The sequence below is a fragment of the Oncorhynchus clarkii genome, chromosome 32, assembly GCF_045791955.1.
Source record: "Oncorhynchus clarkii lewisi isolate Uvic-CL-2024 chromosome 32, UVic_Ocla_1.0, whole genome shotgun sequence".
Classification (NCBI taxonomy): domain Eukaryota; kingdom Metazoa; phylum Chordata; class Actinopteri; order Salmoniformes; family Salmonidae; genus Oncorhynchus; species Oncorhynchus clarkii.
In genome coordinates, this window is record NC_092178.1 from 2,515,622 (window position 1) to 2,542,874 (window position 27,253).

A 27,253-nucleotide genomic window follows, 5' to 3' on the forward strand; every position below is an offset into this window, starting at 1 on the left:
TAATATTGAATATTCTTGGATAGTTTTGTTGAATCTTTTAAACAGATAATACAATATAATATAGCCTGTCTACAATAGCCCCTAGGGTATAGTAGTATATTTTTCCTCATTCTGGAGGATGTAAACTGTATCTCAAAGAATTCTTTGCTGATTTAGTCTAGTTTTCAGGCCCACTAAAAGGCATGCCACCACCGTGCCTGAGGGGAACGGGTTGGGTTGGGGTGTCTGGCTCTCTCTCTGCATTCAGTCGCTCACAACCCTCCCACCCGGTCCCGTTGAGGTCTGTGTAGCTCCACCTCCGAGGAAGTGCCCTCTCCGGAGCAGTAGGCTACCACGGATCTGCTGGCCGCCCCCCTCCCAAGGAAACACTGGCCAGAGGAGAGGCTCCGCCGCATCGGCTCTACTTCTTCTCGGTGTTTATTCGTCTGGTTTGGGTGAACTGCTGCCGCCATGGCCGACGAAGGCATGGATGAACGGTCCCCGCTGCTCTCAGCACCGAACTCTGGGAATGTCACACCGTCGGGACCGCCTTCGTACCTGCAGGACACGAGCCCGAGAGGTAAACCGACTTCAGGCTATGACTCCCCCCATGAATGCTGAATCATTTTGGGAGTATCGTGTTGAGCATTATTTTTGCGTAGTGCGTTAAATTGTAACGGGCAAGAGAAGGGCATCAGTCAGAAATCAAAAGGTTGAGCTTGCAGTAGAAGGCCTAGCCGAATATTTTCAGAAAAATTCCAGTTGTATTCAATTCAGTATTCTGCAGAAATGACTCGCATCACGATCTGTGTTGCTGGGTAATACTGTTTACACGTCTTCTAAAAGGATATGATGCTGTCAGCCATTGCTTGAGATGAGCAGGAAGGACATTATTAATCAGAGGATACAAGTATAACTCACAAATCCTGAAAAAAATCCCATCTCAACGTTGTGTGGTTGTTGAGTCCATAAGACATTTGGCCCATGAAAATTGAACATAACGGGCCACTAGGCTATGAATTAGTATTTTTATAACCCATCAGTGGGAGGGGCTATAGGAGGATGGGCCCATTGTAATGGCTGGAATGGTATTGAAGGAAAGGAGCCGAACATGTGGTTTCCATATGGTTGATGTGTTCCAGCCATTACAATGAGCCCGTCCTCCTATAGCTCCTCCCACCAGCCTGCACTGTAACATATATATATTATAAACCTCTTTCATTTGACTGGATCATACGCATCCATGATATGCATGTTTAGGTTGGTATTACTATCCATTACTCTCCATGCATGACATATAGGCTCAGTTATGCATGTTGTGGATGGTATTACTATCCCTCACTCTCCATGCATGACATATAGGCTCAGTTATGCATGTTGTGGATGAGCCCTTCACTATGCGTTCTCTGGAAACAGAGTTCCTCTGCGTAGTGTTGTAGTGTATTTCATATGTACAGTTAAACACACAGGGTCCTTGTGGGTGATCTGAATGCGTAGGGCCATTGTTCCCTCTGTTTAGCACAGTGATATTCAGATGATAATATACACAGCCCTGTTGTGAAATCAGCATGTTCCCCATTCAAATGACTGGAGAGCCTACTAACCTACAGTAAACTACACATCTTTGTCAAGACACGCTTTTCTCAGAAACTACATTCTTATTGGAACCCTTTTCCCATTATGGTGCAGAGTTAGAACACAGAGACTACATTCTTATTGGAACTCTTTTCCCATTATGGTGCAGAGTTAGAACACAGAGACTACATTCCAAATGGAACTCTTTTCCCATTATGGTGCAGAGTTAGAACACAGAGACTACATTCTTATTGGAACTCTTTTCCCATTATGGTGCAGAGTTAGAACACAGAGACTACATTCTTATTGGAACTCTTTTCCCATTATGGTGCAGAGTTAGAACACAGAGACTACATTCTTATTGGAACTCTTTTCCCATTATGGTGCAGAGTTAGAACACAGAGACTACATTCTAATTGGAACTCTTTTCCCATTATGGTGCAGAGTTAGAACACAGAGACTACATTCTTATTGGAACTCTTTTCCCATTATGGTGCAGAGTTAGAACACAGAGACTACATTCTTATTGGAACTCTTTTCCATTAGGGTGCAGAGTTAGAACACAGAGACTACATTCTTATTGGAACTCTTTTCCAATTATGGTGCAGAGTTAGAACACAGAGACTACATTCTTATTGGAACTCTTTTCCCATTATGGTGCAGAGTTAGAACACAGAGACTACATTCTTATTGGAACTCTTTTCCCATTATGGTGCAGAGTTAGAACACAGAGACTACATTCCAAATGGAACCCTTTCCCATTATGGTGCACTACTTTTGACCAGAGCATGGGCCCAGAGACGGCCCAAGCTTTTTGGGGGTCCCCGTTGGAGGTCAGGGTGACTATCAAAATCAATGGGCTCCCCCTTGGAGGTCAGGGTGACTATCAAAATCAATGGGCTGTAGGTCAGGGCCCCTGTGTATTCAGCCATGATTACTACACATTTAGATAGCTGGCTATGCTAATTACCAATCCAAAACTTGTTAGCTGACATCAGTGTAGGCTGCTGAGGGGAGGATGGCTCATAATAATGGCTGGAACGGAGTGAATGGAATGGCATCAAACACATGAGAACCATGGGAATCCTGTGATTGGTGTACATGGGAACCATGTGTTTGGTGTACATGGGAACCATGTGTTTGATATCATTCCGCTCCAGCCATTACCACCAGTCTGTCCTTCCCAATTAAGGTTCCACCAACCTCCTGTGGCTGACATGGCTAACTGAGTGACTGTCAGTGACTGACTTAACGAGAGAGAAACTGCTCGTCGGCTAGTTGTTGTTGTGTTCTACGTGAGATAAATAGTCTTCTGGTGGTGGCATAACGAGAGAAAAGTGCATTCTGACAAGCAGACAAATGCACAATTGCGAAAAACAAAACAAAATAAAATAGGTTTTAATGGCCTTTGTTAGAGGGGAATCCCAACTCTGAACTGTTGGCTGTGAGTGTGGTTAGATGCACTTGTAGGGCAACTTGGGGGTGAAACACCACCCTACATCAACATATTTGTCAAGGTGTGACTTCTTTTTTTTATTAGAGAGATGATATTTTAACTTGAGCAAGAGTATTGGCTAGATGCACCAGGTGCGCACCCGAGAGCTTCAAGATCCTTGGTGTCCACATCAACAACAAACTAGAATGGTCCAAACACACCAAGACAGTCGTGAAGAGGGCACGACAAAACCTATTCCCCCTCAGGAAACTAAAAACGATTTGGCATGGGTCCTAAGATCCTCAAAGGTTCTACAGCTGCAACAGAGAGCATCTTGACTGGTTGCATCACTGTCTGGTACGGCAATTGCTCGGCCTCTGACCGCAAGGCACTTCAGAGGGTAGTGCGTACGGCCCAGTACATCACTGGGGCTAAGCTTCCTGTCATTCAGGACCTCTATACCAGGTGGTGTCAAAGGAAGGCCCTAAAAAAAGACCCCAGCCACCCCAGTCATAGACTGTTCTCTCTACTACCTCATGGCAAGCGGTATCGGAGTGCCAAGTCTAGGACAAAAAGGCTTCTCAACAGTTTTTACCCCCAAGCCATAAGACTCCTGAACAGGTAACCAATGGCTACCCGGACTATTTGCATTGTGTGTCTCCCCAACCCCTCTTTTACGCTGCTGCTACTCTCTGTTTATCATACACTGCTCAAAAAAATGGGAACACTAAAATAACACATCCTAGATCTGAAAGAATGAAATATTCTTATTAAATACTTTTGTCTTTACATAGTTGAATGTGCTGACAACAAAATCACACAAAAATTATCAATGGAAATCAAATGTATCAACCCATGGAGGTCTGGATTTGGAGTCACACTCAAAATTAAAGTGGAAAACCACACTACAGGCTGATCCAACTTTGATGTAATGTCCTTAAAACAAGTCAAAATGAGGCTCAGTAGTGTGTGTGGCCTCCACGTGCCTGTATGACCTCCCTACAACGCCTGGGCATGCTCCTGATGAGGTGACGGATGGTCTCCTGAGGGATCTCCTCCCAGATCTGGACTAAAGCATCCGCCAACTCCTGGACAGTCTGTGCTGCAACGTGGATGGTTGGTAGATGGAGCGAGACATGGTGTCCCAGATGTGCTCAATTGGATTCAGGTCTGGGAAACGGGCGGGCCAGTCCGTTTGAGCAGACACATGCACATTTGTGGCCTGCTGGAGGTCATTTTGCAGGGCTCTGGCAGTGCTCCTCCTGCTTCTCCTTGCACAAAGGCGGAGGTTGTTGCCCTCCTACGGCCTCCTCCACGTCTCCTGATGCACTGGCCTGTCTCCTGGTAGCGCCTCCATGCTCTGGACACTACGCTGACAGACACCGCAAACCGTCTTGCCACAGCTCGCATTGATGTGCCATCCTGGATGAGCTGCACTACCTGAGCCACTTGTGTGGGTTGTAGACTCCGTCTCATGCTACCACTAGAGCGAAAGCACCGCCAGCATTCAAAAGTGACCAAAACATCAGCCAGGAAGCATAGGAACTGAGAAGTGGTCTGTGGTCACCACCTGCAGAACCACTCCTTTATTGGGGGTGTCTTGCTAATTGCCCATAATTTCCACCTGTTGTCTATTCCATTTGCACAACAGCATGTGAAATGTATTGTCAATCAGTGTTGCTTCCTAAGTGGACAGTTTGATTTCACAGAAGTGTGATTGACTTGGAGTTACATTGTGTTGTTTAAGTGTGCCCTTTATTTCTATTTTTTTGAGCAGTGTATATGCATAGTCACTTTAACTATACATTCATGTACATACTACCTCAATTGGGCCGACCACCCAGTGCTCCCGCACATTGGCTAACCGGGCTATCTGCATTGTGTCCCACCACCCACCAACCACCAACCCCTATTTTACGCTACTGCTACTCTCTGTTTGTCATATATGCATAGTCACTTTAACCATGTCTACATGTACATACTACCTCAACAGCCTGACTAACCGGTGTCTGTATATAGCCTCTCTACTGTATAAAGCCTCACTACTGTATATAGCCTCTCTACTGTATATAGCCTGTATATAGCCTCTCTACTGTATATAGCCTGTATATAGCCTCTCTACTGTATATAGCCTCTCTACTGTATATAGCCCCTCTACTCTATATAGCCTCTCTACTCTATATAGCCTGTCTACTGTATGTAGCCTGTCTACTGTATATAGCCTCTCTACTGTACATAGCCTCTCTACTGTACATAGCCTCTCTACTGTACATAGCCTCTGTACTGTATATAGCCTCTCTACTGTATATAGCCTCTCTACTGTATGTAGCCTCTCTACTGTATATAGCCTCTCTACTGTATATAGCCTCTCTACTGTATGTAGCCTCTCTACTGTATATAGCCTCTCTACTGTATATAGCCTCTATACTGTATATAGCCTCTCTACTGTATGTAGCCTCTCTACTGTATATAGCCTCTCTACTGTATATAGCCTCTCTACTGTATATGGCCTCTCTACTGTATGTAGCCTCTCTACTGTATATAGCCTCTCTACTGTACATAGCCTCTGTACTGTATATAGCCTCTGTACTGTATATAGCCTCTGTACTGTATATAGCCTCTACTGTACATAGCCTCTCTACTGTATATAGCCTCTCTACTGTATATAGCCTCCCTACTGTATATAGCCCCTCTACTGTATATAGCCTCTGTACTGTATATAGCCTTTGTACTGTATATAGCCTCTCTACTGTATATAGCCTCTCTACTGTATATAGCCTCCCTACTGTATATAGCCTCTCTACTGTATATAGCCTAGAGCTATAGAGCTAGGCTATACATCAGAGCTAAGCTATACATCACAGAGCTAGGCTATACATCACAGAGCTAAGCTATACATCACAGAGCCAGGCTATATATCACAGAGCTAGGCTATACATCACAGAGCTAAGCTATACATCACAGAGCTAGGCTATATATCACAGAGCCAGGCTATATATCACAGAGCTAGGCTATGTATATATATATATATATATATATATATATATATCACAGAGCTAGGCTATACATCACAGAGCTAAGCTATACATCACAGAGCTAGGCTATATATCACAGAGCCAGGCTATATATCACAGAGCTAGGCTATATATATATATATATATATATATCACAGAGCCAGGCTATATATCACAGAGCCAGGCTATATATCACAGAGCTAGGCTATATATCACAGAGCTAGGCTATATATCACAGAGCTAGGCTATATATCACAGAGCTAGGCTATAGATCACAGAGCTAAGCTATATATATATATATATATATATATACATATATATATATATATATATATATCACAGAGCCAGGCTATGTATCACAGAGCTAGGCTATGTATCACAGAGCTAGGCTATGTATCACAGAGCTAGGCTATATATCACAGAGCTAGGCTATATATCACAGAGCTAGGCTATATATCACAGAGCTAGGCTATATATCACAGAGCTAGGCTATATATCACAGAGCTAGGCTATATATCACAGAGCTAGGCTATAAATCACAGAGCTAAGCTATATATTACAGAGCTAAGCTATATGTGGACAGTGGACAGTTTGATTTCACAGAAGTGTGATTGACTTGGAGTTACATTGTGTTGTTTAAGTGTGCCCTTTATTTCTATTTTTTTGAGCAGTGTATATGCATAGTCACTTTAACTATACATTCATGTACATACTACCTCAATTGGGCCGACCACCCAGTGCTCCCGCACATTGGCTAACCGGGCTATCTGCATTGTGTCCCACCACCCACCAACCACCAACCCCTATTTTACGCTACTGCTACTCTCTGTTTGTCATATATGCATAGTCACTTTAACCATGTCTACATGTACATACTACCTCAACAGCCTGACTAACCGGTGTCTGTATGTAGCCTCTCTACTGTATATAGCCTCTCTACTGTATATAGCCCCTCTACTCTATATAGCCCCTCTACTCTATATAGCCTATCTACTGTATGTAGCCTGTCTACTGTATGTAGCCTGTCTACTGTATGTAGCCTCTCTACTGTATATAGCCTCTCTACTGTATATAGCCTCTCTACTGTATGTAGCCTCTCTACTGTATATAGCCTCTCTACTGTATATAGCCTCTCTACTGTACATAGCCTCTACTGTATATAGCCTCTCTACTGTATATAGCCTCTCTACTGTACATAGCCTCTGTACTGTATATAGCCTGTACTGTATATAGCCTCTCTACTGTATGTAGCCTCTCTACTGTATATAGCCTCTCTACTGTATATAGCCTCTCTACTGTATATAGCCTCTCTACTGTATATAGCTGTATATAGCCTCTCTACTGTATGTAGCCTCTCTACTGTATATAGCCTCTCTACTGTATATAGCCTCTCTACTGTATATAGCCTCTCTACTGTATATAGCCTCTCTACTGTAAATAGCCCCTCTACTGTATATAGCCTCTCTAATGTATATAGCCCCTCTACTGTATATAGCCCCTCTACTGTATATAGCCTCTCTACTGTATGTAGCCTCTCTACTGTATATAGCCTCTCTACTGTATATAGTCTCTCTACTGTATGTAGCCTCTCTACTGTATATAGCCTCTCTACTGTATATAGTCTCTCTACTGTATATAGCCTGTCTTTTTACTGTTGTTTTATTTCTTTATCTACCTCTTATTCACCTAATTTTTTTATTTTTTTGTTTTACCTTTATTTAACCAGGTAGGCAAGTTGAGAACAAGTTCTCATTTACAACTGCGACCTGGCCAAGATAAAGCAAAGCAGTTCGACACAGACAACAACACAGAGTTACACATGGAGTAAAACAAACATACAGTCAATAATACAGTATAAACAAGTCTATATACAATGTGAGCAAATGAGGTGAGAAGGGAGGTAAAGGCAAAAAAGGCCATGGTGGCAAAGTAAATACAATATAGCAAGTAAAACACTGGAATGGTAGATTTGCAGTGGAAGAATGTGCAAAGTAGAAATAAAAAATAATGAGGTGCAAAGGAGCAAAATAAATAAATAAATTAAATACAGTTGGGAAAGAGGTAGTTGTTTGGGCTAAATTATAGGTGGGCTATGTACAGGTGCAGTAATCTGTGAGCTGCTCTGACAGTTGGTGCTTAAAGCTAGTGAGGGAGATAAGTGTTTCCAGTTTCAGAGATTTTTGTAGTTCGTTCCAGTCATTGGCAGCAGAGAACTGGAAAGAGAGGCGGCCAAAGAAAGAATTGGTTTTGGGGGTGACTAGAGAGATATACCTGCTGGAGCGTGTGCTACAGGTGGGAGATGCTATGGTGACCAGCGAGCTGAGATAAGGCAGGACTTTACCTAGCAGGATCTTGTAGATGACATGGAGCCAGTGGGTTTGGCGACGAGTATGAAGCGAGGGCCAGCCAGCGAGAGCGTACAGGTCGCAATGGTGGGTAGTATATGGGGCTTTGGTGACAAAACGGATGGCACTGTGATAGACTGCATCCAATTTGTTGAGTAGGGTATTGGAGGCTATTTTGTAAATGACATCGCCGAAGTCGAGGATTGGTAGGATGGTCAGTTTTACAAGGGTATGTTTGGTATGTTCTAATACCTTTTTGATCTATTGGTTAGACCCTGTAAGGAAGCATTTCACGGCGCACGTGACTGACAAATAAACTTTGATTTGATTGGTGTGACCTTGTTAGACCTGTGCTGGTTGCCATCTCATTAGAGCCCTATGGCACCCAATTCCCTATATAGTTCACTACGAACACAGCCCATAATACCCCTACGTTCTGGACGACACAGCCCATAATACCCCTACGTTCTGGACGACACAGCCCATAATACCCCTACGTTCTGGACGACACAGCCCATAATACCCCTACGTTCTGGACGACACAGCCCATAATACCCCTACGTTCTGGACGACACAGCCCATAATACCCCTACGTTCTGGACGACACAGCCAGTCAACGGCCATATAATGGAGAAACTGAATGAGCATTGTTACTCACCTTTGTACACCATGCGATTTAAACCTGATGTTTAATCCATATTTCACCACAGAATTAACAGTAAACATTGAAACGTTGGACTATAATGACCTCTAATACGCTGGGAAAGTGACCTGCTTGTCCTGCTTACTTCCTGGATCCAGTCCCATACTGTTTCTGAATGGACTTTTCCGTTTGCTCTTGACTACCATGACAAAAATGTCAAACGAAATCGATCCAGAAGCTGTCACACATTCCCAGCGTATATTGAAAGCAGTCTCTCTGTGTTTCTGGTAAAGACAAGGTAGAACCTTAACTCTGTGTTATGGCTAATTCTCTTGGTTTATTGGGTTGTATTTGACGACAAACCTCTATCATCCAATGTGGAACAGGGATTAGCCCTGGTCAAAGAGCTGGACTGGGTTCTAGTCTGTCGGTTAGTGAACACAGCTGAGGGGTGGGTTTGATTTTTTAATTTTTTTTTAAATACCTTTATTTAACTAGGCAAGTCAGTTAAGAACATATTCTTATTTTCAACGACGGCCTACTGGGGGAACAGTGGATTAACTGCCTGTTCAGGGGCAGAACGCCAGATTTTTACCTTGTCAACTCGGGATTCAATCTTGCAACCTTTTGGTTACTTGTCCAAAGCTCTAACCACTAGGCTACCTGCCTCCCCCCTCTAACGTCTGGGCTACCTGCCCCCCTTCTAACCACTAGTCTACCTGCCCCCCTCTAACCACTAGTCTACCTGCCGCCCCCCTCTAACCTCTGGGCTACCTGCCCCCCTCTAACCACTAGCCTACCTGCCGCCCCCCTCTAACCTCTGGGCTACCTGCCCCCCTCTAACCTCTGGGCTACCTGCCCCCTCTAACCACTAGTCTACCTGCCCCCCCCCCCCCCCCCCCTCTAACCACTAGCCTACCTGCCGCCCCCCTCTAACCTCTGGGCTACCTGCCCCCCTCTAACCACTAGGCTACCTGCCCCCCTCTAACCACTAGGCTACCTGCCGCCCCCCTCTAACCACTAGTCTACCTGCCCCCCCCCTCTAACCACTAGACTACCTGCCCCCCCCCCTCTAACCACTAGTCTACCTGCCACCTCTGGTTACCTGGACTGGTTTAGTTGAAGGTTTTTGTACTACTCTAGAATAGTCAGTACACAGCTGTACTCTTCAGTGAGAGGACAGACAAGATTCCTAGAGAGCGTCGTTGAATCACTGAATTGAATCACTGAATTGAATCACTGAATTGAATGCACTTCTAAAACCTCATTAAGTATGTTTACATGCACAGTAATCATTCGATGGGGAACTGATTATGGCAGTAGGCAGATTATGCAATAGTCATGTGAACTCTTTACACTGCTTATCTTAATCGGCCAAAGGTCAAAATCGAAGTAAGCCGTATGAATATTAAAGCACCTGTTTTTTTCCCTGAGCAATCTGTCATATTATTAGGACATGTAAACACCTTAATCTGTACTCCAGAGGTGTATTTAATCTGCTCGTGTGTTAGTTCCAGGGGTGTATTTAATCTGCTCGTGTGTTAGTTCCATGAGGGAAGTGAGTTCAGAACTACTGGCTTTATCCTTCTTAGAAGTAGTTTTCACATACAAACTTTATATGTCTGAACTCAGAGTCAAATATGCTTCCTAAAAATGACAGTTGTTGTGGTAGAATGTTTATTCTGATTGTTGATGTTCTGCTTTCATCAGAATACCATCAGGCAGACTGATTTCAGATGTGTCCATGGAAACAGGATGATTAGGGGAATCCGTCTTCTTGCAAAGCATGTAAAGGTTTTAATCCAACTATTATATTAACCCGACTGTCCACAATAATGTGATATATAGAAATAACTGTACTCATTTTGTTTTTTACCTTTTATTTAAACAGGGTTTTTCCTCATTGAGATAACATCTCTTTTCCAAGAGAGACCTGGTCCAATATCAGCAGGGGGAACAACGTTTCAGACAAAACGACTTACATACACTAACACAACATTAAACAAAACTATAAACACACATACAGTACAACAAAAACATTTTACGTTTAAAAACACAAAGGTCTTGACTAAAAACAGCTGTCCTAAAGACAATTACACTCTTCTATGATATATACATTGATCAAGTGTTTAAACTCCACCAACGAAACTAGATCATCACATTTTAAAATGTAACTAAAACTATTTCTACCATGACCTGTTCTAATGTTTGGTTCTGTTAGAAGTAAATCAGATTGGGACCGTAACTGATATCTATCTACTGATCTGACTCAAAAAGAACAGAGATAACATGGCATTTTATCCAATATGGACTTATAAATCAGTGTATACCAGGGTTTAAGCCTACAATATGACCTTATAAATCAGTGTATACCAGTGTTTAAGCCTATGCAAGGTCAATGACGACCAGCCAAAAGCACTATAGAGATCACAATGATGTGTTTGGTTGGTAATGACCCTGAGGGCTGCATGATATACTGAATCAAGGGCTCTCAGGGTAGTGGTTGAGGCCTGCATATATATATATATATATATATATATATATATAACATCACCAAAATCGACAGTAATGTATATCGTACCAGCTCCTTCCTGGCCTCCAGAGAAAAAACAAGCCTGATGCCGATAATAAAATCCTATTTTCAGTTTGAGCTTCCTTATCCAGTTCTCTACATGCACAGTGAAGCTCAGCTTGTCATCAACCCACACACCCAAATATTTGTACACTTTAACTTGCTCTATAGTGTGTCAAGCCGAGGTAGCAATGACATGATTAGTAACATGCCTGGCATTTGAAAATACCATGCAGTTTGTTTTGCCTGAATTTAGAACCAGCTTTAAATCTTACAGATTCTGTTGTATTATGTTAAATGGTCTTCTAAAACCTCATTGAATCACTGAATTGAATAACTGAATTGACTGCCCTTCTAAAACCTCATATATAGCCTAGCTCTGTGATATATATATATATATATATAGCCTAGCTCTGTGATATATATATATATATATATAGCCTAGCTCTGTGATATATAGCCTAGCTCTGTGATATATAGCCTAGCTCTGTGATATATAGCTTAGCTCTGTGTTATATAGCCTAGCTCTGTGATATATAGCCTGGCTCTGTGATATATATATATATATATAGCCTGGCTCTGTGATATATAGCCTAGCTCTGTGATATATAGCCTGGCTCTGTGATATATAGCCTAGCTCTGTGATATATAGCCTAGCTCTGTGATATATATATATATATATATATATATATATATATATATATATATATATATATATATAGCTTAGCTCTGTGATTTATAGCCTAGCTCTGTGATTTATAGCCTAGCTCTGTGATATATAGCCTGGCTCTGTGATATATAGCCTAGCTCTGTGATATATAGCCTAGCTCTGTGATATATATATATATATATATATATATAGCTTAGCTCTGTGATATATAGCCTGGCTCTGTGATATATAGCTTAGCTCTGTGATATATACAGTGCCTTGCGAAAGTATTCGGCCCCCTTGAACTTTGCGACCTTTTGCCACATTTCAGGCTTCAAACATAAAGATATAAAACTGTATTTTTTTGTGAAGAATCAACAACAAGTGGGACACAATCATGAAGTGGAACGACATTTATTGGATATTTCAAACTTTTTTAACAAATCAAAAACTGAAAAATTGGGCGTGCAAAATGATTCAGCCCCTTTACTTTCAGTGCAGCAAACTCTCTCCAGAAGTTCAGTGAGGATCTCTGAATGATCCAATGTTGACCTAAATGACTAATGATGATAAATACAATCCACCTGTGTGTAATCAAGTCTCCGTATAAATGCACCTGCACTGTGATGGTCTCAGAGGTCCGTTAAAAGCGCAGAGAGCATCATGAAGAACAAGGAACACACCAGGCATATATATAGCTTAGCTCTGTGATATATAGCCTGGCTCTGTGATATATAGCTTAGCTCTGTGATATATAGCCTAGCTCTGTGATATATAGCCTAGCTCTGTGATATATAGCCTAGCTCTGTGATATATATAGCTTAGCTCTGTGATATATAGCCTAGCTCTGTGATATATATATAGCCTAGCTCTGTGATATATAGCCTAGCTCTGTGATATATATATAGCCTAGCTCTGTGATATATAGCCTAGCTCTGTGATATATATATATATATATAGCCTAGCTCTGTGATATATAGCCTAGCTCTGTGATATATAGCCTAGCTCTGTGATATATAGCCTGGCTCTGTGATATATATATATATATATATATATACAGCCTAGCTCTGTGATATATAGCCTGGCTCTGTGATATATATATATAGCCTAGCTCTGTGATATATATATATATATATAGCCTAGCTCTGTGATATATAGCCTGGCTCTGTGATATATATATATATATGTATATATATATATATATATATATATATATATATATATATATATATAGCCTAGCTCTGTGATATATAGCCTAGCTCTGTGATATATAGCCTAGCTCTGTGATATATAGCCTGGCTCTGTGATATATAGCTTAGCTCTGTGATATATAGCCTAGCTCTGTGATGTATAGCTTAGCTCTGTGATATATATATATATATATATATATATATAGCCTGGCTCTGTGATATATAGCTTAGCTCTGTGATATATAGCCTAGCTCTGTGATGTATAGCTTAGCTCTGTGATATATATATATATAGCCTGGCTCTGTGATATATAGCCTAGCTCTGTGATATATAGCCTGGCTCTGTGATATATATATATATAGCCTGGCTCTGTGATATATAGCTTAGCTCTGTGATATATAGCCTAGCTCTGTGATGTATAGCTTCGCTCTGTGATATATATATATATATAGCCTGGCTCTGTGATATATAGCTTAGCTCTGTGATATATAGCCTAGCTCTGTGATGTATAGCTTAGCTCTGTGATATATATATATATAGCCTGGCTCTGTGATATATAGCCTGGCTCTGTGATATATAGCCTGGCTCTGTGATATATAGCTTAGCTCTGTGATATATAGCCTAGCTCTGTGATGTATAGCTTAGCTCTGTGATATATATATATATAGCCTAGCTCTGTGATATATATATATATATATATATATAGCTTAGCTCTGTGATATATAGCCTAGCTCTGTGATATATAGCCTAGCTCTGTGATATATAGCCTAGCTCTGTGATATATTGCCTAGCTCTGTGATATATAGCCTAGCTCTGTGATGTATAGCTTAGCTCTATATATATAATATATATATATATATATGTAGCCTAGCTCTGTGATATATATATATATAGCCTAGCTCTGTGATATATATATATATATAGCCTAGCTCTGTGATATATAGCCTAGCTCTGTTATATATAGCCTAGCTCTGTGATATATAGCCTGGCTCTGTGATATATAGCCTAGCTCTGTGATATATAGCCTAGCTCTGTGATATATAGCTTAGCTCTGTGATATATATATATATATAGCCTAGCTCTGTGATATTTAGCTTAGCTCTGTGATATATAGCCTAGCTCTGTGATATATATATATATATATAGCCTAGCTCTGTGATATATAGCCTGGCTCTGTGATATATAGCCTAGCTCTGTGATATATATATATATATATAGCCTAGCTCTGTGATATATAGCCTGGCTCTGTGATATATAGCCTAGCTCTGTGATATATAGCCTAGCTCTGTGATATATAGCCTGGCTCTGTGATATATAGCCTGGCTCTGTGATATATAGCCTAGCTCTGTGATATATAGCCTGGCTCTGTGATATATACTGCTCAAAAAAATAAAGGGAACACTTAAACAACACAATGTAACTTCAAGTCAATCACACTTCTGTGAAATAAAACTGTCCACTTAGGAAGCAACACTGATTGACAATACATTTCACATGCTGTTGTGCAAATGGAATAGACAACAGGTGGAAATTATAGGCAATTAGCAAGACACCCCCAATAAAGGAGTGGTTCTGCAGGTGGTGACCACAGACCACTTCTCAGTTCCTATGCTTCCTGGCTGATGTTTTGGTCACTTTTGAATGCTGGCGGTGCTTTCACTCTAGTGGTAGCATGAGACGGAGTCTACAACCCTCACAAGTGGCTCAGGTAGTGCAGCTAATCCAGGATGACACATCAATGCGAGCTGTGGCAAGAAGGTTTGCTGTGTCTGTCAGCGTAGTGTCCAGAGCATGGAGGCGCTACCAGGAGACAGGCCAGTACATCAGGAGACATGGAGGAGGCCGTAGGAGGGCAACAACCCAGCAGCAGGACCGCTACCTCCGCCTTTGTGCAAGGAGTAGCAGGAGGAGCACTGCCAGAGCCCTGCAAAATGACCTTCAGCAGGCCACAAATGTGCATGTGTCTGCTCAAAGGGTCAGAAACAGACTCCATGAGGGTGGTATGAGGGCCCGACGTCCACAGGTGGGGGTTGTGCTTACAGCCCAACACCGTGCAGGACGTTTGGCATTTGCCAGAGAACACCAAGATTGTCAAATTCGCCACTGGCGCCCTGTGCTCTTCACAGATGAAAGCAGGTTCACACTGAGCACATGTGACAGACGTGACAGTCTGGAGACGCCGTGGAGAACGTTCTGCTGCCTGCAACATCCTCCAGCATGATCGGTTTGGCGGTGGGTCAGTCATGGTGTGGGTGGCATTTCTTTGGGGGGCCGCACAGCCCTCCATGTGCTCGCCAGAGGTAGCCTGACTGCCATTAGGTACCGCCCGTTCCCCAGACCTGAATCCAATTGAGCATATCTGGGACACCATGTCTCGCTCCATCCACCAACGCCACGTTGCACCACAGACTGTCCAGGAGTTGGCGGATGCTTTAGTCCAGGTCTGGGAGGAGATCCCTCAGGAGACCATCCGCCACCTCATCAGGAGCATGCCCAGGCGTTGTAGGGAGGTCATACAGGCACGTGGAGGCCACACACACTACTGAGCCTCATTTTGACTTGTTTTAAGGACATTACATCAAAGTTGGATCAGCCTGTAGTGTGGTTTTCCACTTTAATTTTGAGTGTGACTCCAAATTCAGACCTCCATGGGTTGATAAATTGTAAATAAGAATTTGTTCTTAACTGACTTGTTAAATAAAGGTATTAAAAAAAAAATAGGTCAGTTCTGCTTTTTGACCCAAACAGAGGAGGGGGGGGGGGTGGTATTGACATCAGAAAGTAACTCCCTTTGGCTGTCAACTGACCCACCTTATTTTCACTCATCTCCCAGGTCGACCCATGTTAAAGGAAATGGAAGTGAAAGCAGGGCCTCGTCTGTAGGCCTAAAAACATGAAATTGTGTACGATGTCATTACATCAAGGGCAGCCTAGTGGTTAAGAGCAATGGGCCAGTAACCGAAGGGTCGCTGGTTCAAATGTCAAGCAAAAATACATCCGCAGGTGCCCCTCCAATCGACTCAAGTGATGTCAACCAGCCTATCAAAAGCTTCTAAATCCATGACATCATTTTCTGGAATATTCCAAGCTGTTTAAAGGCACAGTCAACTTAGTGTATGTAGACTTCTGACACACTGGAATTGTGATACAGTGAAATAATCTGTCTGTAAATAATTGTTGGAAAAATGACTTGTGTCATGCACAAAGTAGATGTTCGAAACGATTTGCCAAAACTATAGTTTGTTAACAAGAAATGTGTGGAGTGGTTGAAAAACAAGTTTTAATGACTCCAACCTAAGTGTATGTCAACTTAGGACTTCAACTGTATCTAATGTGTCATTAAACCAGGTGTGTCTGTATCTCTCCCTTCCAGCTGAACTCCCTCCCCCCTACACAGCCATCGCCAGTCCCGACCCAGGGGGGGTACCCGTCATCAACTGCCGGGTGTGTCAGTCTCTCATTAACCTGGATGGCAAGCTTCATCAGCACGTGGTGAAGTGTACTGTGTGCAACGAAGCCACGGTAAGACTCAACTGCACTTCTGTATGTGTGTATGTGTGTATGTGGTGAGACCATGCAGACTCCCTACTGCTACTGATGATGATTCTACTGCTTTGTCAATTCTCATCCTACTGTTGCTTCACTGGTCTCTCTGTCTCTGTCTTTCTCTGTCTCTATCTCTCTCTCTCTCTCTGTCTCTCTCTCTCTATTCAATTGACTTTATTGACATGGCAAGTTCATTATTACTTACATTGTCAAAGTATACATATTGAAAAATATAAATAAAATGAATATATATATATATATATATATATAAATAAATGGTGGAACCAACAGCAATAATAATAGTAGTAGTGGACATGGGATAACCATTAACAACAACTACAACAACAATATTAATGAGAACAACAATACATTAAAGCAATGGTAGTAGACCAGTGTCAACATGACTGAGAAGACACATGACCTGGTAGTAGACCAGTGTCAACATGACTGAGAAGACACATGACCTGGTAGTAGACCAGTGTCAACATGACTGAGAAGACACATGACCTGGTAGTAGACCAGTGTCAACATGACTGAGAAGACACATGACCTGGTAGTAGACCAGTGTCAACATGACTGAGAAGACACATGACCTGGTAGTAGACCAGTTTCAACATGACTGAGAAGACACATGACCTGGTAGTGGACCAGTGTCAACATGACTGAGAAGACACATGACCTGGTAGTAGACCAGTGTCAACATGACTGAGAAGACACATGACCTGGTAATGGACCAGTGTCAACATGACTGAGAAGACACATGACATGGTAGGATACCAGTGTCAACATGACTGAGAAGACACATGACCTGGTAGGATACCAGTGTCAACATGACTGAGAAGACACATGACCTGGTAGTAGACCAGTGTCAACATGACTGAGAAGACACATGACCTGGTAGTAGACCAGTGTCAACATGACAGAGAAGACACATGACCTGGTAGTAGACCAGTGTCAACATGACTGAGAAGACACATGACCTGGTAGTAGACCAGTGTCAACATGACTGAGAAGACACATGACCTGGTAGTAGACCAGTGTCAACATGACAGAGAAGACACATGACCTGGTAGTAGACCAGTGTCAACATGACAGAGAAGACACATGACCTGGTAGTAGACCAGTGTCAACATGACTGAGAAGACACATGACCTGGTAGTAGACCAGTGTCAGCATGACTGAGAAGACACATGACCTGGTAGTAGACCAGTCTCAACCTGACTGAGAAGACACATGACCTGGTATGAAGACAAAACAAAACAAGATGGGAAATATTATTGACATTACTTTGCACTTTTCACTGGCTGTACCTCAGGTTGTGGCAGGAGGACACATATTTGGCTGCCAAAACTGCACATTTTGGCTTTTCACCCAATAAATATTTGATTTTTTCTTCATATTTTATAGTTTCAAATTCTTTGTATTGAGTTATAATTTTGGGAAAGAAATATTCTCTTAGGTCTGAGTATTTGTCACAGTGTAATAGGAAATGCAGCTCTGTCTCTACCTCTCCCCTGGAGCAGAGTGAGCACAACCTGTCCTCTCTGGGCAGCCAGGTTTGTCTGTGACGACCGGTCTCTATAGCCAGACTGTCCTCTCTGGGCAGCCAGGTTTGTCTGTGACGACCGGTCTCTATAGCCAGACTGTCCTCTCTGGGCAGCCAGGTTTGTCTGTGACGACCGGTCTCTATAGCCAGACTGTCCTCTCTGGGCAGCCAGGTTTGTCTGTGACGACCGGTCTCTATAGCCAGACTGTCCTCTCTGGGCAGCCAGGTTTGTCTGTGACGACTGGCCTCTATAACCAGACTGTCCTCTCTGGGCAGCCAGGTTTGTCTGTGACGACCGGTCTCTATAGCCAGACTGTCCTCTCTGGGCAGCCAGGTTGGTCTGTGACGACCGGTCTCTATAGCCAGACTGTCCTCTCTGGGCAGCCAGGTTTGTCTGTGATGACTGGTCTCTATAACCAGACTGTCCTCTCTGGGCAGCCAGGTTTGTCTGTGACGACCGGTCTCTATAGCCAGACTGTCCTCTCTGGGCAGCCAGGTTGGTCTGTGACGACCGGTCTCTATAGCCAGACTGTCCTCTCTGGGCAGCCAGGTTTGTCTGTGACGACCGGTCTCTATAGCCAGACTGTCCTCTCTGGGCAGCCAGGTTTGTCTGTGATGACCGGTCTCTATAGCCAGACTGTCCTCTCTGGGCAGCCAGGTTTGTCTGTGACGACCGGTCTCTATAGCCAGACTGTCCTCTCTGGGCAGCCAGGTTGGTCTGTGACGACCGGTCTCTATAGCCAGACTGTGCTCACTGAGTCTGTACCTAGTCAATGTTTTCCTCAGTTTTCTATCAGTCACAGTGGTCAGATAGTCTGCCACCATGTACTGTCTATTTAGAGACAAATAGCATTGAAGGTTACTTAGATTTTTTGTGGTGTCTTTCCAATAGGTGATATATATTTTTTTTTTTGTTTTGTGATGATTTGGTTGGGCCAGATTTTCTGAGTGTTGTCCTGAGGCTCTATGGGGCTGGTTTGGGTTGGTGAACTGAGCCTCAGAACCAGCTGTCTGAGGGGACTCTTCTCTTGTTTCATCTCTTGACATTGTAGAGCTGTGTGATGGAATGTTTTGGGGTCACTTGTTTTTAGATGGTTGTAAAATTTGATGGCTCTTTTCTCTATTTAAATGAGAAGGGGGTTTTGGCCCAGTTCTGCTCTACGTGCGTTATTTTGAGTTCTTCTTTGCACTTGCGATACAGTCTTGCACTCTTAGTGTCGATAACAGATTAATAACACTGTTATTAACATGTTATTACATACGAATGTAGTAACTACTCTACAACTGCATAGTCATGGAGTTGAGCTGGGGTTTGTTGTTACGCGAGTGGACTAAAGATTGTAGCCTCGTTTAAACCAGACAGATGTTGCTAGCTCAAATTCTGTTTCGCGTACCACAAGTGAAGTGAAACAAATTGCGAGTGCGGTGTTTCAGTCTGGTTTTCACGAGGCGATAAAGATGGTTCCTTCTTCTACGACAGCGTGGAGCCACAGTACCACAGCCAGTAGTTTCCTCAGTCGTCTCAGCTGAGACGGATCAAATAGTCAGTCAGTCGATCCATGCGTGCCGAGGCTGACCCCTCAACAAGACGGTGTTAGTAGCAGTCTTGTACTGCCGTGCTCTGCTCTGTCGAAACTCAACCAGGGCTTGTAACACGAGAATCCAGGGACATGACTCAGCAAAATGACCAACTAATTGGAATGGAATTGGGTGTGTCTCCTGTGAATAAGAGTGTTTGTAACGAGACTCTGTAATAAGAGTTGGGAAGTAAGTTCAGGGAGTGTTTTAATAAAATAAATGGAACAGAACACAGACAGGAAACACTAACAGAACACAGACAGGAAACACTAACAGAACACAGACAGGAAACACTAACAGAACACAGACAGGAAACACTAACAGCACACAGACAGGAAACACTAACAGAACACAGACAGGAAACAGAAACAGAACACAGACAGGAAACACTAACAGCACACAGACAGGAAACACTAACAGCACACAGACAGGAAACACTAACAACACACAGACAGGAAACACTAACAGAACACAGACAGGAAACAGAAACAGTGACGCCTGGGAAGGAACCAAAGGGAGTGACAGATATATATCCCTCCCACCATCGTTACACGAGGCGTCAGACCCACCTGGACTCCATATATATGTGTGTGTGTATATATACATATATGGAAGGTGATGGGGTCCAGGTGAGTCTGCAGGTACGTGTAACGATGGTGTGTGTGTATATGTGTGGGGTCCAGGTGAGTCTGCAGGTACGTGTAACGATGATGTGTGCCATAAGGAGCAGCCTGGTGACCTAGAGTCCGGAGAGGGATTACACGTGACAGTGTTATTGTGATTGTGTTTTTATTATGTGATTTTACTGTGTAATTTACTAGCAATTAAATGGTTTCAAATGGATTTAAACCTAGTTCAAAGTGCTTTCTTTCTTTCAGCCCATCAAAAACCCACCGACTGGGAAGAAGTATGTACGCTGTCCCTGTAACTGCCTCCTCATCTGCAAAGACTCATCTAGGAGGATAGGATGCCCCAGACCCAACTGGTAGGTGATAGGATGCCCCAGACCCAACTGGTAGGTGATAGGATGCCCCAGACCCAACTGGTAGGTGATAGGATGCCCCAGACCCAACTGGTAGGTGATAGGATGCCCCAGACCCAACTGGTAGGTGATAGGATGCCCCAGACCCAACGGGTAGGTGATAGGATGCCCCAGACCCAACTGGTAGGTGATAGGATGCCCCAGACCCAACTGGTAGGTGATAGGATGCCCCAGACCCAACTGGTAGGTGATAGGATGCCCCAGACCCAACTGGTAGGTGATAGGATGCCCCAGACCCAACTGGTAGGTGATATGATGCCCCACCACAGACCCAACTGGTAGGTGATAGGATGCCCCAGACCCAACGGGTAGGTGATAGGATGCCCCAGACCCAACTGGTAGGTGATAGGATGCCCCAGACCCAACTGGTAGGTGATAGGATGCCCCAGACCCAACTGGTAGGTGATAGGATGCCCCAGACCCAACTGGTAGGTGATAGGATGCCCCAGACCCAACTGGTAGGTGATAGGATGCCCCACCACAGACCCAACTGGTAGGTGATATGATGCCCCACCACAGACCCAACTGGTAGGTGATATGATGCCCCACCACAGACCCAACTGGTAGGTGATATGATGCCCCACCACAGACCCAACGGGTAGGTGATAGGATGCCCCAGACCCAACTGGTAGGTGATAGGATGCCCCAGACCCAACTGGTAGGTGATAGGATGCCCCAGACCCAACTGGTAGGTGATAGGATGCCCCAGACCCAACTGGTAGGTGATAGGATGCCCCAGACCCAACTGGTAGGTGATAGGATGCCCCAGACCCAACTGGTAGGTGATAGGATGCCCCAGACCCAACTGGTAGGTGATATGATGCCCCACCACAGACCCAACTGGTAGGTGATTTGATGCCCCAGACCCAACTGGTAGGTGATAGGATGCCCCAGACCCAACTGGTAGGTCAGAGTTCACGGCAGGCAGCTCTTTCTGTCTGTCCACAGCAGCGCCAGGAATTCATACAGGGTTTCTGGTCCAGTAGTTAAACCCTTGCTGGTCTAGAGTCCAGTAGATGAACCCTTGCTGGTCTAGAGTCCAGTAGATGAACCCTTGCTGGTCTAGAGTCCAGTAGATGAACCCTTGCTGGTCTAGAGTCCAGTAGATGAACCCTTGCTGGTCTAGAGTCCAGTAGATGAACCCTTGCTGGTCTAGAGTCCAGTAGATGAACCCTTGCTGGTCTAGAGTCCAGTAGATGAACCCTTGCTTGTCTAGAGTCCAGTAGATGAACCCTTGCTGGTCTAGAGTCCAGTAGATGAACCCTTGCTGGTCTAGAGTCCAGTAGATTAATCCTTGCTGGTCTAGAGTCCAGCAGATGAACCCTTGCTGGTCTAGAGTCCAGTAGATGAACCCTTGCTGGTCTAGAGTCCAGCAGATGAACCCTTGCTGGTCTAGAGTCCAGTAGATGAACCCTTGCTGGTCTAGAGTCCAGTAGATGAACCCTTGCTGGTCTAGAGTCCAGTAGATGAATCCTTGCTTCACCTGGAGAGGATGTTTTCAGAAATGTTCTGAAACAGCCAAAGTAAAGTCCTGGTAGCCTTTTTAAAACAGCCTGATGGATGTTCTTCAATACGGAAATGTTCAAGACCATGAATCCAATAACAAACTGACCATCAGTAACCAACTGACAATAGTACCACTTACCTGGGAAACATGGGTAAACAAAAACGATCCATCACTACTGTATGGTAACCCCTCCCCCTCTGTGTGCCCCGCCCCCTACAGCAGACGCATCATCAACCTGAGCCCGGTGATGGTGATTCCAGAGGAGCAGCCGGCCCAGCCAGCCCTGCCAGTCCAGCCTGAGGGCACGAGGGTGGTCTGTGGCCACTGTGGAAACGCCTTCCTCGTATGTGGCCAATCAGTGTGTCCTCTGAGCAGCAGTCAGCTCCTTCTGGCCTATTAGAGACTAGCCTGTATTCATAAAGTATCTCAGAGTGGTAGTGCTGGTCTAGGATCAGATCTCCCTTGTCCAATCCTTATAATCGAAAAGGCAAAACAGCACTCCTACACTGAGACGCTTAATGAATGTGTTGTGCTGTCTTGCCAACGACAGTGATCATATGAGTTTGGCAAGACAGCACAAACCGATCTGGGACCAGGCTAATAAGGCAAAGACTGTGTGTGTGGTTCTCGAGTCTGGGACCAGGCTAATAAGGCAAAGACTGTGTGTGTGGTTCTCAAGTCTGGGACCAGGCTAATAAGGCAAAGACTGTGTGTGTGTGGTTCTCGAGTCTGGGACCAGGCTAATAAGGCAAAGACTGTGTGTGTGGTTCTCGAGTCTGGGACCAGGCTAATAAGGCAAAGACTGTGTGTGTGGTTCTCGAGTCTGGGACCAGGCTAATAAGGCAAAGACTGTGTGTGTGGTTCTCAGTTCTTGACTTGGGCTGTTTTTTTTTCCCAAGTTGATCCATTCACAGAAATTCCCAAATGACAATATGCTACAGAGACAGACCTCTGATTATTGTTAAGGGTTCATACACAGTTTGACAGATGGAATCTCAGGACTTTTCCTGACTTGTTGTGACTTTTCCACGACTTGTTGTGACTTTTCCATGACTCATCGTGACTTTTCCATGACTCATCGTGACTTTTCCATGACTCATCGTGACTTTTCAATGACTCATCGTGACTTTTCCATGACTCATCGTGACTTTTCCATGACTCATCGTGACTTTTCCATGACTCGTCGTGACTTTTCCATGACTCATCATGACTTTTCCACGACTTGTTGTGACTTTTCCACGACTTGTTGTGACTTTTCCACGACTTGTTGTGACTTTTCCATGACTCATCGTGACTTTTCAATGACTCATCGTGACTTTTCCATGACTCATCGTGACTTTTCCATGACTCATCGTGACTTTTCCATGACTCGTCGTGACTTTTCCACGACTTGTTGTGACTTTTCCACGACTTGTTGTGACTTTTCCATGGCTCATCGTGACTTTTCCATGACTCATCGTGACTTTTCCATGACTCATCGTGACTTTTCCATGACTCATCGTGACTTTTCCATGACTCATCGTGACTTTTCCATGACTCATCGTGACTTTTCCATGACTCATCGTGACTTTTCCATGACTTGGAGTGACTTTTCCATGACTTGTTGTGACTTTTCCATGACTTACAGTTGAAGTCGGAAGTTTACATACACCTTAGCCAACTACGTTTAAACTCAGTTTTTCACAATTCCTGACATTTAATCCTAGTAAAAATTCCCTGTCTTAGGTCAGTTAGGATCACCACTTTATTTTAAGATTGTGAAATGTCAGAATAATAGTAGAGAGTGATTTATTTCAGCTTTTATTTCTTTCATCTAATTCCCTGTGGGTCAGAAGTTTACATACACTCAATTAGTTTTTGGTAGCATTGCCTTTAAATTGTTGAACTTGGGTCAAACGTTTCAGGTAGCCTTCCACAAGCTTCCCACAGTAAGTTGGGTGAATTTAGGCACATTCCTCCTGACAGAGCTGGTGTAACTGAGTCAGGTTTGTAGGCCTCCTTGCTCGCACGCGCTTTTTCAGTTCTGCCCACATCCAAAAACTTAGTTTTAATGAATTCTTTCATTCATAGAATCAGCGATAACATGGAGAATACTTCAAGGTAGCTAACTTAGACATGTTGATCTATAACCTTATAAAGGCTCAAATATTAATGTCTCTTGGGAGATCTATGCTCAGCGTGGAAGCAATTTGTCAATTAGGCTATTCTTAAAATGTTCTTATGACGTATCCTTGTGATTTAATAGAGGTAATCCCCGGTTTCCCATAACAGCGTCGGTGGACAGGTGACAATGAGTCCGCGACATTAATGCTTAACTCTGTAGCTAAACAGTTAACGAGCAACATGTTGGCTATTTCGTTAGCTATTTAGTTAGCCTATCAGAACACCTGCTGGTGAAATGTCTCCAACAGGCTACTGGTGTGTGTGCACTGGATTGAACGAAGTGGAATCCAGATATGAATGCACTCTCCACTGCTATTCAATACAGATCCCAGTCCACTTTGAGCAACCATTTCTTTGCCACTGTGTGTGAATCCGGGCCACTTTTGTTTCATAAAGGAGACTGTACACAGTTCCTCAAGTATTGGAGGCGCTCTGGACAGCTCCGGCCAAAGTTAAAAAGGAGTATAAAGTGATGTATTGATCCCCAGGTTGCATCCCAGATGGCACTCTATTCCCTACATAGTGCACTACTTTAGACCAGAGCTCTATGGCACTCTAGTCCATATATAGTACACTACTTTAGACCAGAGCCCTATGGCACCCTATTCCCTATATATACAGTGCCTTGCGAAAGTATTCGGCCCCCTTGAACTTTGCGACCTTTTGCCACATTTCAGGCTTCAAACATAAAGATATAAAACTGTATTTTTTTGTGAAGAATCAACAACAAGTGGGACACAACCATGAAGTGGAACGACATTTATTGGATATTTCAAACTTTTTTAACAAATCAAAAACTGAAAAAATAGGCGTGCAAAATTATTCAGCCCCTTTACTTTCAGTGCAGCAAACTCTCTCCAGAAGTTCAGTGAGGATCTCTGAATGATCCAATGTTGACCTAAATTACTAATGATGATAAATACAATCCACCTGTGTGTAATCAAGTCTCCGTATAAATGCACCTGCACTGTGATAGTCTCAGAGGTCCGTTAAAAGCACAGAGAGCTTCATGAAGAACAAGGAACACACCAGGCAGGTCCGAGATACTGTTGTGAAGAAGTTTAAAGCCGGATTTGGTTACAAAAAGATTTCCCAAGCTTTAAACATCCCAAGGAGCACTGTGCAAGCGATAATATTGAAATGGAAGGAGTATCAGACCACTGCAAATCTACCAAGACCTGGCCGTCCCTCTAAACTTTCAGCTCATACAAGGAGAAGACTGATCAGAGATGCAGCCAAGAGGCCCATGATCACTCTGGATGAAATGCAGAGATCTACAGCTGAGGTGGGAGACTCTGTCCATAGGACAACAATCAGTCGTATATTGCACAAATCTGGCCTTTATGGAAGAGTGGCAAGAAGAAAGCCATTTCTTAAAGATATCCATAAAAAGTGTTGTTTAAAGTTTGCCACAAGCCACCTGGGAGACACACCAAACATGTGGAAGAAGGTGCTCTGGTCAGATGAAACCAAAATGTAACTTTTTGGCAACAATGCAAAACGTTATGTTTGGCGTAAAAGCAACACAGCTGAACACACCATCCCCACTGTCAAACATGGTGGTGGCAGCATCATGGTTTGGGCCTGCTTTTCTTCAGCAGGGACAGGGAAGATGGTTCAAATTGATGGGAAGATGGATGGAGCCAAATACAGGACCATTCTGGAAGAAAACCTGATGGAGTCTGCAAAAGACCTGAGACTGGGACGGAGATTTGTCTTCCAACAAGACAATGATCCAAAACATAAAGCAAAATCTACAATGGAATGGTTCAAAAATAAACATATCCAGGTGTTAGAATGGCCAAGTCAAAGTCCAGACCTGAATCCAATCGAGAATCTGTGGAAAGAACTGAAAACTGCTGTTCACAAATGCTCTCCATCCAACCTCACTGAGCTCGAGCTGTTTTACAAGGAGGAATGGGGAAAAATTTCAGTCTCTCGATGTGCAAAACTGATAGAGACATACCCCAAGCGACTTACAGCTGTAATCGCAGCAAAAGGTGGCGCTACAAAGTATTAACTTAAGGGGGCTGAATAATTTTGCACGCCCAATTTTTCAGTTTTTGATTTGTTAAAAAAGTTTGAAATATCCAATAAATGTCGTTCCACTTCATGATTGTGTCCCACTTGTTGTTGATTCTTCACAAAAAAATACAGTTTTATATCTTTATGTTTGAAGCCTGAAATGTGGCAAAAGGTCGCAAAGTTCAAGGGGGCCGAATACTTTCGCAAGGCACTGTAGTGCACTACTTTAGACCAGAGCCCTAGGGCACCCTATTCCCTACATAGTGCACTACTTTAGACCAGAGCCCTATGGGACCCTATTCCCTATATAGTGCACTACTTTAGACCAGAGCCCTATGGATCCCTATTCCCTACATAGTGCACTACTTTAGACCAGAGCCCTATGGATCCCTATTCCCTACATAGTGCACTACTTTAGACCAGGACCCTTAGGGTGCCATTTGT

The 27,253-nt window shown here is 43.5% G+C and overlaps 1 protein-coding gene across 3 annotated transcripts in view; it reads left to right on the forward strand.

The window, feature by feature from the left end:
* Positions 1-272: 272 nt before the first annotated feature.
* The window catches only part of LOC139391837 (type 2 phosphatidylinositol 4,5-bisphosphate 4-phosphatase), a 34,045-nt gene continuing 7,064 nt past the window's right edge, over positions 273-27,253 (forward strand). For all 3 annotated transcript variants that reach the window (XM_071139426.1, XM_071139423.1, XM_071139424.1), the window contains exons 1-4: positions 273-559; positions 16,776-16,924; positions 20,951-21,057; positions 22,841-22,964. In XM_071139426.1, coding sequence (XP_070995527.1) covers positions 451-559; positions 16,776-16,924; positions 20,951-21,057; positions 22,841-22,964 — 489 coding nt within the window. In that variant the 5' untranslated portion in view covers positions 273-450. The remainder of the gene's footprint in view (positions 560-16,775; positions 16,925-20,950; positions 21,058-22,840; positions 22,965-27,253) is intronic.